We start from the raw sequence: 15,161 nt of genomic DNA on the forward strand, positions 1-15,161 counted from the left end.
AGGTGCAATTTGGAGATTCACATTAGAAGGTACATATAAAAATAACTTATTATCTATTAAATTTAGAAAACCACGACACTTGGAAGGGACAAGCATCTGTATGCTCATATTTATTCACTCTCAATAATAAACAATCAAAATTTGATCGGGCATGCCATCTAATGGGTTATGATGTGTGTCGGGATTGGACAAGATCAGACTCAATGAATTGTGCTTGACACAGATACGTAAAAAGTTTATTAAATATTTGAAGAAGACTAAAAATGCTTAGCTTTGATAAATTTAAAAGATTAAAATTGATTACAATTATATTTATTTTAAATCTATCCAAATATTGGAAACTATTTTATTGTCATTCTTTTTCGATATTTCACGTAAAATTTTGGCCATTATATTAGCGTGTCCATTGCCACGTAAGTAAGCTGACAATAAAAGGTCAAGGGAAACATCCTAACGTTTCAACATATCAGAACGACACCGTATTGTTCCCAAAAGATGCAAGAATATGGCGGGAAAACATCGCAGGAATTGCAATGTGATACAGTCCTAGGGTTTATCAGAAGCGAAAGACTCTTCCGTCGAAGCGAATCCTCGCATTCAGCTCGTTCGAGAAAATGCCGACATACAAGATTAGGGGTATCGATGTCGATTTCCCTTACGAGGCTTACGATTGCCAGATCACGTACATGGAAAAAGTCATTCAGTCCCTTCAAAATGTATATGTCTCCCTTAATCATTCATTGTTTTTATAAATTTTGGGTATCGTTATTCCCAATGCTAAGTTGAATTTTTGATTCATCCTTAATATATACCATATTCAGCTGATATCTTGGAAATTAGTTGCTGAAGTTAACAATCAACTAAACACCTAGACTTTATTTTGGATGGAATGTGAAAAAAGTTTCTTTTTTTGTGCTGAATTTTGATTCTTGACCCGGTATTTTGTGAGTTAATGTTTCGACTAGTCACCATATGACATTAGATCCTTGATCATTGTTTCAATGGGGCTTCTGTTGATGTGAATAAGGAACATCACCCTCATTGTTGTAGCTTCTTGATCGCACATAGTCGGCCCAGTGGCGGAGCCAGGAATTTTTACAAGGGGATTCAAAAAATTAGAATCTGCGACCTAAAACAATTTTTGAGCTATCTTTGCCACCACAGCTTTTGTGCAGTACTATTTTCTAACGAAGAGGATTCAATTGAACCCCCTTCCTTAACTATGGCTTCGCCACTTTGTGGTAACATCAATTTGGTATGTTCACAGTAAGCAGCTGTGCGACTACATTTTTCGTGAAGAGTAGAAGCAACATCCCAGGTGCTAGAGACAAAATATATTTCTAGAATTGAAATTACCTTAGTAAACATGAAGTGTGTTCCATGTCTGTATTCCCATTTCCCCCCTGTAGTCTTCAAAGCTTGTTGTTTTACTGAATGAATGCTTGTGATGTGGCAGAGATGTAATGCATTGCTTGAGAGCCCAACCGGGACTGGAAAGACCCTGTGTCTTCTTTGTGCCACATTGGCTTGGAGGAAGAGTTTGGGGGGTTTCTCAGTCCGGAAGAGTGGAATAAGAGACCGTATTGCCAGTAGCCAGCAGTCAGATGAGTCTTCTCAATCTGAATCCTCAACATTACCGAATATTGTATATGCATCACGCACACACAGCCAAATTCGACAAGTGGTGAAAGAGTTAAAGAGGACCAATTACAGGTAGAGTTAGATTGTGAGTGCATTATTGAACAGGTGGCTTTAGCACTATGTTTTACTGTTGACCAACTATGTTAGCATGTTCTTAAAAGGGTTACTTATTTGCAATACTTTAGATCTGCATATGCTATAAGGTATCTGATTCTGTCAATATAATGTGATGTATAGGCCAAAAATGGTAGTCTTAGGATCTCGGGAACAACTGTGCATTCATGAAGAAGTGAGTCTGCTGCGTGGAAAAACACAGACAAATGCCTGCCATGCACTTTGCAAAAAGCGCAAAAAGCGTTATTGTGGCCATTTTTCTCGCGTTGCAGGTACATTAGCACATTTAGTAACTTGCACTCAAATTCTTCATAATTGAGCTGGACAAATGATAGTATACTTTGGATCTAATACAATAATATAAAAGGTGATTGTGTATCTAAACTTATAAGTAACTTTTTTTTTGTTATTTACTATGCTTGGTGAATTATGACTGTTAATGCTTTTATTATGTACAGAGTTCATGAAGACTAATCCTAGTCTAGGAGAGGAGCCTATTGACATAGAGGATTTGGTCAACATAGGAAGAAGCAGTGGCCCGTAGGTTTTTCTTGTAAGTCTTGCCATTGAATGCTGATAGTATGATGTGGACTCACTTTTGTTTTCTTTATAGGTGCCCGTATTATGTATCACGAGAACTTCACAAGACTGTGGACATATTATTTGCACCTTACAATTATCTTATTGATCGCGGATACAGAAAATCTTTGAACATTCAGTGGACAAACAGTATACTTATATTTGATGAAGCTCATAACTTGGTAAATTGCACCTTCAGTTGTCATGCCAGTATTTTCTTAGAATGTTCACCCTTGTGTCATGCTTCTATTGTAATTAAAGATTCAATTCTAATTTATTTGATGGTTTTCCATTTTGACCAGGAAAGCTTGTGTGCTGATGCAGCCTCTTTTGACCTTTCTTCTGGCCTTCTGACAGCTTGCATTTCTGAAGCTAAAAGTTGTATAGACCTTTCGATAGCAAGGAGGGAGAACTCAAGTGACAAATCATGTAATCCAGATAACTTCGCTATTCTCAGAGGTAAATCGCTAATTTTTGAATAAAATTTTGATAGTTCAATTAGACATGTTTTTATTCGTGGGTATTTTTTGATAAAGTTCTATTCATGGGTATTGAGCTTATAGTGCATTGCCTTTAATTGTTCAAGACGTCTGTAAGTGATTATTGCAATTTAAGAGACATTTCTCATTAGAGTTCAATCAAGTTGCTCGTTACTTCAATTTTGTTGTGTTTGTTCCTCTCGGTCATTTTATACTAAATTCACTTGTTTAACTCCTTTGTATCTGAGGTAGTAATAGTATATGGGTGTCACTTACTCTTTAACAGTGTGCATCTCATGCAGCACTTCTTTTGAAGCTTGAGAAAAAAATTGCTGAAGTGTCCATTGATTCAAAAGAGTTGGGTTTCACGAAGCCTGGGCCATACATTTATGAGTTTCTTGCTGATCTAAATATCACACAGAAAACTGCCAACATGCTCATTGATATAATTGAGGAAGCAACTGTACTTCTTGAAGAAGGTGAGTTCTTACTGCCTTGACCCTATGAATGTAGTTTACCATGTATCAGATCTACTTTGGAGTTTGGAGTGAAAGGTTTGTTTGCATCGCTGTTTAACTTGGCATGAAGACTAATAATTTAGCTTTCGATTCATTCATTATAGGTTTAGTGGTCGAAAATTGTTAAACTAGAGTTAAAATTTGGTCATGAAGTTGGTTTCATAGGGAAAACATGTATTGTTATCTTAGTTTTATTTTTTTTGGAACATGCGCTTAACGTTTATGATGTGCCAAATTTGAATTGTGTCAGAAGCTAATGTACATTTCTGTTTACCAAGGTTTAACCCCTTTTTGTGTGATGGAATTCACTCGTTTACCTTTTTTTTTAATTAAAAAAAATGTGTTCCATGAAATGAAGTGGGGCAGAAAAAATTTGGGTTTGTTTCTAGCTTTTGTAGCCAGGAGTGATATCGTGTTTTATAGTTTTTGTAGCTTGTATGATGCTTCTCCATTTGAAATCACTGTATTCTTGCTCCTCTAATCAGATGCAAACACTACCGAGGATGGAAAAACAAACAAGTCAAAAAGCACGGTCTGTAGATTGGAAAGCATGGGTGACATTCTACAAATGATTTTCAGGAATGATGGAAACCCTCATGCCCAATACTATCGTGTAAGTTAAGAGATTATGTGTCCCTTTTTTCTTTGGTTGGCAGGTTGAAAAATGATTTGTTGGGGACTTACGCGATTGTACTAAATTCTGATTCTCAGTAGGTTGTCTGATTGAAGCTTTTTCACGTCTTATCAGGTTCATGTTCAGGAAGTTCAAGGAGGTGGCATAGATTCCCTTAAAGGTAGTCAAATTTACCGTTGGCTTAGTGCAAAAATAACATCAGTTCTTGGGATACTTGTGTACTCCATAGTTTTTTGTTTTCTTAACCACTAACCCTCTTCCTTCCCCATCCATAATTTTAATTGATTTTGTACTGCAGGAAAGGCATCTAGAACACTGAGCTGGTGGTGTTTCAATCCAGGTATTGCAATGGAGCAGTTCTCCAAATTAGGTGTTGGATCTATCATTTTGACTTCTGGCACATTATCTCCGATGGATTCATTTGCTGAGGAATTGAAGTTGTGAGTCCAATTTATCCAAAAATGTTTTTACTTACATTTTGTTCTGGCATGAATTCTGATTTCCAATCTCTTTTCCTTTCTGCTGCTTGTAGAGATTTTCCAGTTCGTTTAGAGAACCCTCATGTTATATCAGACAATCAGATATGGGCTGGTGTTGTACCCATGGGTCCTTCTGGTTATACATTCAACTCATCATATAGGACTCGTGATTCTATTGAATACAAGCAAGAGCTTGGGAATGCCATTGGTATGAAGAATGTGATGCTGCGTGGTGTATGCATAACTGTGAAATACTGATGATATTTCCAGATAATGTTTCTGATGGACGTTATTCTTTTCTGATTTTATGCTTCAGTCAATTTTGCTCGTGTTGTACCAGATGGACTTCTTGTATTTTTTCCTTCATATTACCTGTTGGAGCAATGCATTGGCTCCTGGAAAACTTCGGTAAGGATCTTGAAGTTTTGAACATATGAAAACAGGCATCCGCTTGGCATTGATTTCTCTGAGCCTAATGTTGCACTATGAAAATTGTCAGGGGCATTCAAACTCAATGGATTCGAGCACAATATGGGAAAGGATATGCAAATACAAGCTGCCTGTCGTTGAACCAAGACAATCTTCTCTTTTTCCAACAGCAATTGAAGTATGCCATATAATTTTTGTAACTTACCTTTTATCCATTCTGTGTTTATGTCTGACTCAGAAATTTTGGGCTTGGACAGGACTATATGACCAAGTTGAAGGACAAATCAGCATCTGGGGCTGTGTTTTTTGCAGTCTGTCGGGGAAAAGTAGGTTTCTGCTTTAAATTTTTTTTCATAGTTTTTGATAGCAGAATTTATAGCTGTTGAGTTTTGAGCTTTTAATTGCAAGCTCATTTTATTTGTGGGTAAGAGATGCTTCTGGAAGTCCTCAACATAGTTTAACTAGTAGCACTTTGACCTGATGGATAATTTTGCCAGTGTTGAATCAATATTCTATCCAGCCATCCTATGCTGCTGCTTGGATCCTAAAGATGATTGTTGTGGCAATATGCTATTATGATTCTTGGAGGGGTTCAGGAAATGACTGTGACTTCGTACCTCAAGTTTCTATCAAAGCTGTTTGAGCTTGTACCTGTATATTGTTGCTTAAGTTTGATGTTCAATCTGGGTCTGATGGCTTTATGACAAACTTTATGCTGGGTTAATTAGTATGTGATGTAGATACAGAGAACTAAAGGATACTTAGGAACTTGCTTATGGAGGTGTTTCATGGCTTGTTTAAATTGAATATTACATTTTCCACCACAAATATTTTGAGCGAATATGGCCCCAGGGCTTTGGTTCAGCGGTGAGGATGCAACACATGAAGTGTGGATTAGGCCGCACATTACGACTTTGAATGCTGCCATTGACTTAAAGCCTGGTATTTAAGTGGGACAGGGTAGAGGGTGTGGGCCCATACTCCTTCGAGTTTCAAACCTCTTAGCACAATTGGGATTGGGCAAGCTAACTTATGTGTCAGTCATTAAAAAACGAAAGAAAGCGAATTTGCCAAAGTATGCTAATTTGACAACCATAGCACTTCACTGGATGACTGCTGCTTTTCTTAGAGACATTTATCTGTAAGGTAAGTTGTATTATTTCTGCTTACTAGGGAAAACCTATGTTTTTTTTCTTCCAAAAATTTTTGGAAGTGGGAAAGCTTAGATGACCACATTTCTTATTTCCTTATGCACACTGTTTTAACAAACTTATCACATTTATACATTGAGAAAATATCTAACTTAGTTGTGGAGACTTCCTAGTGAAGAAAAGGACGTTACTCATTGAACTTATAAATTTAAGTTATTTGCTATTACATACAATGAAGTGGAGGTGGAGCACGGTGGTTCCGCTGTACAAGAACAAAGGTGATATCCAGAGCTGTAACAACTATAGGGGTATCAAATTACTGAGTCATATCGTGAAAGTTTGGGAGAGGGGGGTAGAAGTGAGGGTGAGGAGGACGATGCCTATTTCAGAAAACCAGTTCGGGTTCATGCCAGGGCGTTCTACCACGGAAGCTATCCACCTTATTAGGAGGTTGGTGGAATAGTACAGAATAGGAAGAAGACCTGCACATGGTGTTTATTGATCTGGAGAAAGCGTATGACAAGGTTCCTAGAGAGGTTCTATGGAGATGCTTGAAGGCAAAAGGTGTGCCAATTGCTTACATTAGGGTGATTAAGGATATGTATGATGGAGCTAAGACTCGGGTTAGGACAGTAGGAGGTAACTCGGAGCATTTTCCGGTTGTTATGGGGTTGCACCAAGGGTTGACGCTCAGCCCATTCCTATTTGCCTTGGTGATGGATGCACTGACACACCATATCCAAGGGGAGGTGCCATGGTGTATGTTATTTGCTGACGACATAATTCTGGTTGATAAGTAGCGAGGCAGAGTCAACGAGAGGCTGGAGGTTTAGAGACAAGCCCTTGAGTCCAAAGGTTTCAAGTTGAGCAGGACTAAGACGGAATACCTAGAGTGCAAGTTCAGCGCCGAGCCGTCGGAAGCGGGATTGGACGTGAGGCTTGAATCACAGGTCATCCCCAAGAGGGGCAGTTTCAAGTATCTTGGGTCGGTTATACATGGGGATGAGGAGATCGACGAGGATGTTATACACCGTATAGGGGTGGGATGGATGAAGCGGAGGTTAGCGTCTGGAGTTCTGTGTGACAAGAAAGTGCCACCGATACTCAAAGGTAAGTTCTATAGAGTGGTGGTCAGGCCGGCCATGTTGTATGGGGCTGAGTGTTGGCCAGTTAAGAACTTACATACCCAAAAGATGAAAGTAGCAGAAATGAGGATGTTGAGGTGGATGTGCGGGCACACTAAGATGAATAAGATTAGGAATGAAAATATTCAGGAGAAAGTAGGTGTGGCCCCCATGGATGACAAGTTGCGGGAAGCACGACTCAGATGATTCGGACACATTCAGAGGAGAAGCCCAGATGCCTCGGTAAGGAGGTGTGAGCGGCTGGCTTTGGTGGGTACGAAGAGAGGTAGAGGGCGGCCTAAAAAGTATTGGGAGAGGTGATCAGACATGACATGACGCGACTTCAGATTACCGAGGACATGGACCTAGACAGAAAGTTGTGGAGGTCGAGCTTTAAGGTTGTAGGTTAGGGGTAGTTGTGCATAATTCTACGGCGGTCCAGAGTGAGGCTAGTCTGTTAGTATTTAGTCTTAGACTGCTAGTGGTTAATTTTGAGTTCACACCACTCTTTCGTTTCTCTTAGTACTGGGCTTTATCTACTGGTTATTGTTTTGCTTTTCATCTATTTTCTGGTTCTTGTGATGCTGTTTTTTTCCTATAGTTTGATGGTACTGATATATTACCTCTTTTCATCATCTTTTCGTCTTCTTGAGCCGAGGTTCTTCGGAAACAGCCTCTCTACCCCCTCGGGGTAGGGGTAAGGTCCGCATACACACTACCCAACCCAAACCCCACTAGTGAGATTTCTCTGGGTCGTTGTTGTTATTGTTGCTATTACATACAATGAAGCAGACAACTTGGTTATCTCATAAAAGATGTGTCAAATGTATTAGAGGAACAACCAAATTTTTTTAAAGGTTGAAATGTAAAACATTAATACATATATGTTCCCAAGCTCTTATATAATGGTATACATTCAGGTTATCCTAGATAATTGATGATGATGTTATAAATGGCACCCTTTGACCATGTTTCCTCATTAATGGTTGTTTGGTACAATAGGTGAGTGAGGGACTGGATTTTGCCGACCATGCTGGTAGAGCTGTTTTGATCACTGGCATCCCCTTTGCCACAAGGACTGATCCTAAGGTCTGTGAACATACTTACTGCCATTGTGTCAATTTTCTCGTCGGAATTGTTCCCTGATTCAAGTGTCTTCTAGTTCTTTTTTAGATAAAAAACTTACATCTTCAGTCACTTTGCATCCAAACATATCATCTTCAACAACTAATGTTTTTAATTTAGCTTCCTTCCTGATATTATTTGGTTTGTGGTCATTTTGTTTGTCTTAATATATGAAAGCAACCCAGGGGATGGAGTAATTTGATCTTCGGTTCATCTGAAAACTTTGATCTGAGGCTCTAATTTCCTTAGGAGAAAAATGTGTTGCACTTGTCTGATAAAAAAATGTGTTGAACTTAGTCAGTTGTCACCTCCACGTTGTTGTCTGTTCATACAAATATTAAATGAAACATTGTGCATCTTATGTCCGAATCAGGTTCGTTTGAAACGTGAATTCCTGGATCAACAGATGAACTTGCAATCAACTGGATCTAAGGTACAGGTCAAATTGAAGAGTTGTTTAGTTAATTATGGGCATGTTTCCTGTTGTACCCACCTTTCCCCAAGGGCTGAGCGTGTTCAAACTAAAAAGTGATGTGACAGGTCCTAACAGGAGAAGACTGGTATACTCAACAAGCATCAAGGGCTGTAAATCAGGCTGTGGGTCGTGTCATTCGTCATAGACATGATTTTGGAGCAATAATTTTTTGTGATGAAAGGTCATTATGAGTTTGAATTTTTCACCAAATTGCTGTCATATATTGGCTCCTTTGCCCTTATACATTTGACCAGAATGCTGCTATAAGCTGTAATGAAATATCACATGCTTACAACTTAGTCAAAGCTGTGATTCAGGATAGGATATTTGAAGGACTTGGTTGTGATTGCTTAAGCACATTCTGATAACGAATATATGTATATACACCCACGTACACTTTCATACTGTTGGAATTAAAAGCATTGCCATGAGTCAGCTATATCAGTTCAACAAATAGGAAGTTAGTGATAGGTGAGTCACCTACATCATATTTGCGGAATTAGAGTTGTTACTGTGCGTCATTTGGTCATCATTCTGCTTGTTGCATAGAGCGACCTATCAATTCTTGAAGCATATATCTTTAACTTCTCCTTTATCTTGAGCAGATTCACATACTCCAACCGGCAGTCACAAGTATCACGTTGGATACAACCCCATATCAAGGTTGATTTGTGTGAATTGGTATTTTGCTCTATTTTTGTTTTTATTTTATTTTTTCTAAAGAGTGTCTGCTTCTCTTTTGACTGTCCAGTGTCATTCCAAATTTGGGGAAGTAGTTTTTTCATTGACTCGCTTTTTTCGTGATGGAAGAATTCGTGGCCCTACAAAACTAGAATTGATGCAATCAGATGACAAGGGTAAGTATCACTAGTTAAAGAAAACCACATTACCCTGTTTTGGCTTATTGTTGCACTCTCTTGCTTGTAGCTACTGATGCCATTTTCCCTGAACATTCTAGCTCACTTGATGATACATGGTTGTATTCTTTGCGAACAGTACTAGGTTAACAATACTTGAGGATTTATTCAGATAGATCTCTTTAGATCAAAGGTTGCTCTCACAACTGGTTTGATTTTTCTGTTTAATTATGGTTCAGATATTTTGGCGTGTTTATTCATAGTATTGGGTTATAGCATTTGGTTGAAACCCAAAAAGAATCTGAACTCAAATTAGCAGTTCAGTCTGGTTTGTCGGTTTTTGGTTTGGTTTGAGCATTGAAGAAAAAACCCTGATATTTTGTTTGGTTCAACTGAAAAAGTAAGCTAATCAATGGGAATGTGTGCACGCGCTTAATAATCTCTTCTCTAGCATTCTCTCCCCCAAGCGGCAACTGCGGGGAGCACTTTGTGCACGAGTAAGCCTGTAATTGATCCCTATTTTATCCTTCTACTATGTGTGCTATGCATACACCACCTGAGTTGTGTTCCAGAAGAGCCAAAGTTCCATGACCTGATTGTCTCTAGTAAAACTTCATTCTGAAAGAACTGATGAATGAGCCTATTCACATAATAGTTTCTTGGGACAAAGTGTACACAGCGAATTTAATCTATTTTATCTCTTATCATTAATTTGATGATATGCTCTTTAGCTTGCGTTTATAATAGGTAGTTAGCTCACGACTCGCATTTGCACTCATGTTTTTTTTTTTGGGAACAAACCTAATACCAAAATTTGGTTTAGTTTGGTTGTTACCTAATGCCAGCTCCCTAGTAGAGTTTATAAAAATTTCTGATATTACTGTCAAATATGTGTTGCCTTCTTAATTGACGGTTGATTTCTCATTTCATGTATAATTGAGTATATTGGATGATGTATGTTTGTTTTGGATACACAATATCTTTGATGTGCTAAGTCAATTGATGGAATCTTTTGGACAAGCTTCGTAAACGAGTTTTGTTTAAATTTAATGCCTAACTTTTGGTGTAACTTATAAAAGACTGCAAATTAACAATGATTGCGTAAGTCATCTTTTTTTGGTTATTCACTCTGTTTAAGTTGACTGAACGCACCTCAACCCTCAACTGGAACTTCGTTTAAATCTGTTCAAGCTCATAGATGACACATAACTTGGTGCTTATACCAACTTTGTAGTCTATAGGTTATTGTTGTTGTTGCTTTACAACAACAACAACCTGTTCTTTTCTTTTTCATGTTATTAAAATGCTATACTCAGTGATTTAGTTAAACTATGTGTATCTCTGCGTCCTTCTTTCATTAGTTGAGTCAAATAAAACAGCCCTCCCTGAGGTAATTAAATTTGTAATTGTTATCAAATATGATTGCCATTGTTGTTACCTATTGATTCTGGTTATTCTTCAATATATATTATCTATTCTCTCTTGCAGAAATAGTAAAGAGAATAGGAAGCTCTCAACCTCAACTTCACTTTGAAAAGCTTTTTACCTCTCTGGTAAGCTAATACAGTGTCTGCTTCTTTTGAAGTCAATACAACAGTAATGCACATTTTCTGATTCCTTTCTTCACTTGATTGTGTTCTTAGGACTCATCAGTGGATTTTCCTTGTTCTACTAATCAATTATCTTCTTCAGTTAAGCAAGGCAACAGCCTTGGCAGTCTGGAAGACATACTTCCTGCTAATAAGTCATCTCTTAGGTCTGATAAGCTAGTTAAGAATCTGGCCATAAAACATGCAAGTAATTTGTTGGTCCCTGGACGAAAAGAAATGCTAATTAGCAAGCAGAAAATAATTGACTTGACGAAACATGAATTGTCTGATGAACGACCAGAAGATGTTATTGCACCTTGTTCTCTGAAGAGGCCTCGGCTAACATTAACAGGACCTGATTGTCAAAGAGATCATTCTCGGAAGTCTCATGATAGTCCGGGCCGTTCCTCAGTTGCCCATCACCTGCTGTCAGAAAGTGGCTCTAGCTATATATTGAAGAATAAGAAGTCACAGTACTCTGAGGAACGAAGTACACAAAACACTAAATTAGATAGAACAGACCTGCTTGAAAATGAGATGACATCACGAAAGACTGCAGGTTTAGTTGACCTGCAAAATGAAGATGGCATTGATACCTCTGTGCCTTGCAATAATGAGGAGAAGAAAGGATCAGCTTTTCTTGTTCAGGTAGGTGCTGGAACTCTTCTTTCTTCTTCAGCTTTTTCTTCTTCTTGAGCAGAGGGTCTATCGGAAACAACCTCTCTACCTCTCCAGGTAGCGGTAAGGTCTGCGTACACACTACCCTCCTCAAACCCCACCTATGGGGTTATACTGGGTTTGTTGTTGTTGTAGGTGCTGGAACTTTATTCTTGCCTTATCAACCTCTTATGTATCTTTTACTAGCATGCTAGGACATAGTTTGTCTTACCTGCTTTAGCCGCAGTTGTGCCATTTCTGTGTATTTTGGTCTATCTCAATTTAGTGTCACTGATGGTGAGCAACTAAAAATTGCATTTGTATATTACATAAATCCCGAAGTTATTTAATCTATGGTGTCGCCTTTACTGTTCTGTTGATTCTCTTCTGAAAACAATTTGCTGATTGATATAGGAAAAGGTATAAAATCATGGTGCTTAACTATTGTTTATCTCTACATCTTGACCAGTTAAACTTTTTTTTTTTTTCAGTTTCTGGTTTCACAGGTAACCTGAAATTCTGTTACATTAAGTAATGACTTACTACTGGTGAGTCCACAAGTGTGACTTGCTAAAGAACCGAGTTGACAAAATTTTGGAGCAGAAGTAATATAATACATTTCCACTTTATATGGCATTGCATTGGCTTGACATTGTCACTGTCTGCTTAAATTTATCTTTTGCTACTGGCAAAGACATCTAAATCTATAACCCAAAATTTGGGGTTATTAGTTGAGAGTTTCCATCGTGATTTCCTGTGCAGGTCCGAGAAAAGCTTACTGATACAGAATACCATGAATTCGTGGGGTATATGAAGTCGCTCAAGTCTAAAGCAATGAAGATAGGCCAAGTTCTTCAATCCATTGCCAGATTATTTTCTCTCCCTGATAGAATACCCCTCCTTCACAGGTATGATCTGTACAGTTAACTATTCTCTGATCCGTTAATTGAGCAAGCATCTTCATTTCAATCTAGTTGTTGGTTATATTGCAGATTCAAGGATTATGTTCCTGCGAAGTACCATTCTTTGTATGATCAATATTTAAAAAGAAATCATGAAGTAGCTGGCTTATGAGTCATCCTACTTAAGTCTAAGTCTTCATTGAGAAAAATCCTTGCTGCGCCTAGGCATGCACACAGCCACAAAGTCAGTCAGTGAACAGTATGTTCATGCTGCCGATTAGGCAAAGGAAAAAAGAGAAGCTATGCTTGTGAAGGGCTTTATGATACCATACTACAAGGAAAACGCCACCTCCCCTGCCATTTATCTCAGGGGAGCTTTGTCATGGTCCGCTGGGCCTTTGACAGTGTGGTTCAAGCAGTGTACAGAATCTTAATGTGGGTTGCCCTGTAGTTGTTGGGAGTTAACATCACGAATTGAGCAACAAGGCTTATAGTTTAGTGGTATTGATGAGAGTGTTCCACACAATTTGTATGGGTTGGATTCTCATTGTCCTTTCCATGTAATATAAGTTTCCGAATGAAAAAATTGCGAACTGGTGTACCCTCCATAGGCACCTGGTTTGGAGGCCACTTAATCCTCAAGAGGCGTGTAATTTGTGTAGAGGCCAAGTGGCCTTGTAAGTGGCAACTTATTTATTTATTTGACCCGTCCCTTTTTTCGACGGGGAATTTCAACCTTTCAAAGACTCATATTCCCCCTTTTCTTTTCGTATTTGCGGCACTGGACTATATTTTTGGAAAGTGCATGGACAACTGCCATTTCCACCTTTCACAATGTTCTCGTGAAGTTGCCCACATGTTCCTTTTGATCGATGTGAATCTTTATGTTAATAGTTTCCATTTTATGGTCTTAATTGTGTATTGCATGGTTTAGTATCCCGTGTGGTTTTTGCTGATTCGTTTGTCTTGACATTCATTTGAAATTTTATGGGATTATGTTAATATTTTTTTAGATATTATACGATTTGAGATTTATTGCAGTTCAAGCAAATGAATATCCGAGAGCGGTTGGCTTGTTTTCGATAAATTATACTCCATAAAAATAAGAAAAGAGTTACTTCCAGGTTCCAGCGCCCCAACTAGGGGTGGACATCGGTCGGTTCGGTTCGGTTATGAATACTATCAGTTTAGTATATAGTTATCGGTTTACAAATTTGATAAACCGATAACCGAACCGATAAGATATCGGTTATCGGGTATTGATTAATTGATTATCGGTTCAATTATCGGTTCAGTTATCGGTTTACCCGATAAGATAACTAAATTTAGAGTTAAGCAAAAAAGAAAAGACAACTCACCGGAGTTAAGCAAAAAAGAGAAGAATTCACATATAACATACTAAAGACTTATGCTAGGAGTAACTAGTAAGGTTTACGAAGAATGAAGATGAAACAACTGAAGAGTGGGGTTGAGAAAGAATAGGAGAGAATGAACTGAAGTCCTAGCATTTGTATATACTTAAGGATAAAGTCATAATTTTATTAATTTTTATTGGGTTATCGGTTAACTCATTAACAAAATTGGCAAATCGAAGCCCGAACCGATAACCCAATAGTAAAAAAAATTTAAACAATTATCGAACCGTTAATCCAATAACCTGATACCGATAACCCAATAAAAAATTAACGGTTCGGATTATCGGTTTTACCCGATATATGCCCAGTCCTAGCCCCAACATAAAAAAATAGAATCAATTAAAATAAAAGTAGAGGATAGCATAGACTAAGGGAATTCTAGATGTTCGCGAGACCTGGAAAGCTCGCGAATTAGCAAAGGATTTACCTTGCGACAAAAGTCAAAAGTATCATTATATTTTGGATTTATATACACACAAAATATGTACAGTAATAAATTTTTGTATTGTTAGTGTAATTTAACTTGTTATAATATAGTATTACTTACATATTATTTATTTTAAGCTCCAAGTAGAGTTACTTGTAATTACCTTCTAAATGATCCGCGTGTAAATGTTGTTTACACTGTTAGTACATGAAATAATTCTCACTTCTGATATCTTCAGGTCTTGTCACCAAAAACCTTCCCCGATTGACAAAATGTTGTTCGCTTCTTCTCCATCAAGCACGAAAGTTTAAGGATAACTGTAGGTCGGTGGCTACCTAAGGAAACTCCGATTCGATCCGCCCCGGCTGGAAGGTTTCATGCATTTTAATATGGTGTGGCAAGTTACTCGACTTATTCTATAAGTTACTAATTCCATTTATTAGGTGATACAATAGAATTTCTTTTTGTAGTGACAGTGTATAAAATTTAACCTAAACCCATGCATGAACAAAAGATTTAACTTCAATCTTAAATAAAGTGACACGACGAAAATAAATAGTATATTA

At 37.9% G+C, this 15,161-nt stretch overlaps 1 protein-coding gene across 3 annotated transcripts; it reads left to right on the forward strand.

The window, feature by feature from the left end:
• The first annotated feature begins 513 nt into the window (after positions 1 to 513).
• LOC104224182 (regulator of telomere elongation helicase 1 homolog) lies at positions 514 to 13,503 on the forward strand. Of its 3 annotated transcripts, none has more exons than XM_009775765.2 (23): positions 514 to 716; positions 1,457 to 1,713; positions 1,879 to 2,027; positions 2,214 to 2,295; positions 2,369 to 2,516; positions 2,637 to 2,793; positions 3,116 to 3,292; positions 3,817 to 3,944; positions 4,080 to 4,125; positions 4,264 to 4,405; positions 4,498 to 4,652; positions 4,761 to 4,852; positions 4,944 to 5,051; positions 5,131 to 5,199; positions 8,151 to 8,237; positions 8,647 to 8,706; positions 8,814 to 8,929; positions 9,354 to 9,411; positions 9,500 to 9,605; positions 11,094 to 11,158; positions 11,249 to 11,842; positions 12,614 to 12,759; positions 12,844 to 13,503. In XM_009775765.2, the coding sequence occupies exons 1-23, from the start codon at positions 615 to 617 to the stop codon at positions 12,923 to 12,925; spliced, it is 3,126 nt and encodes a 1,041-aa protein (XP_009774067.1). In that variant the 5' UTR covers positions 514 to 614; the 3' UTR covers positions 12,926 to 13,503. The 3 variants fall into 3 exon arrangements, with proteins under 3 accessions (XP_009774067.1, XP_009774068.1, XP_009774071.1); XM_009775766.2 differs by having other exon boundaries at positions 4,785 to 4,852; XM_009775769.2 differs by lacking the exon at positions 11,249 to 11,842.
• The last annotated feature ends 1,658 nt before the right edge of the window (positions 13,504 to 15,161 follow it).

Source organism: Nicotiana sylvestris, chromosome 3, assembly GCF_000393655.2.
Source record: "Nicotiana sylvestris chromosome 3, ASM39365v2, whole genome shotgun sequence".
Lineage (NCBI taxonomy): Eukaryota > Viridiplantae > Streptophyta > Magnoliopsida > Solanales > Solanaceae > Nicotiana > Nicotiana sylvestris.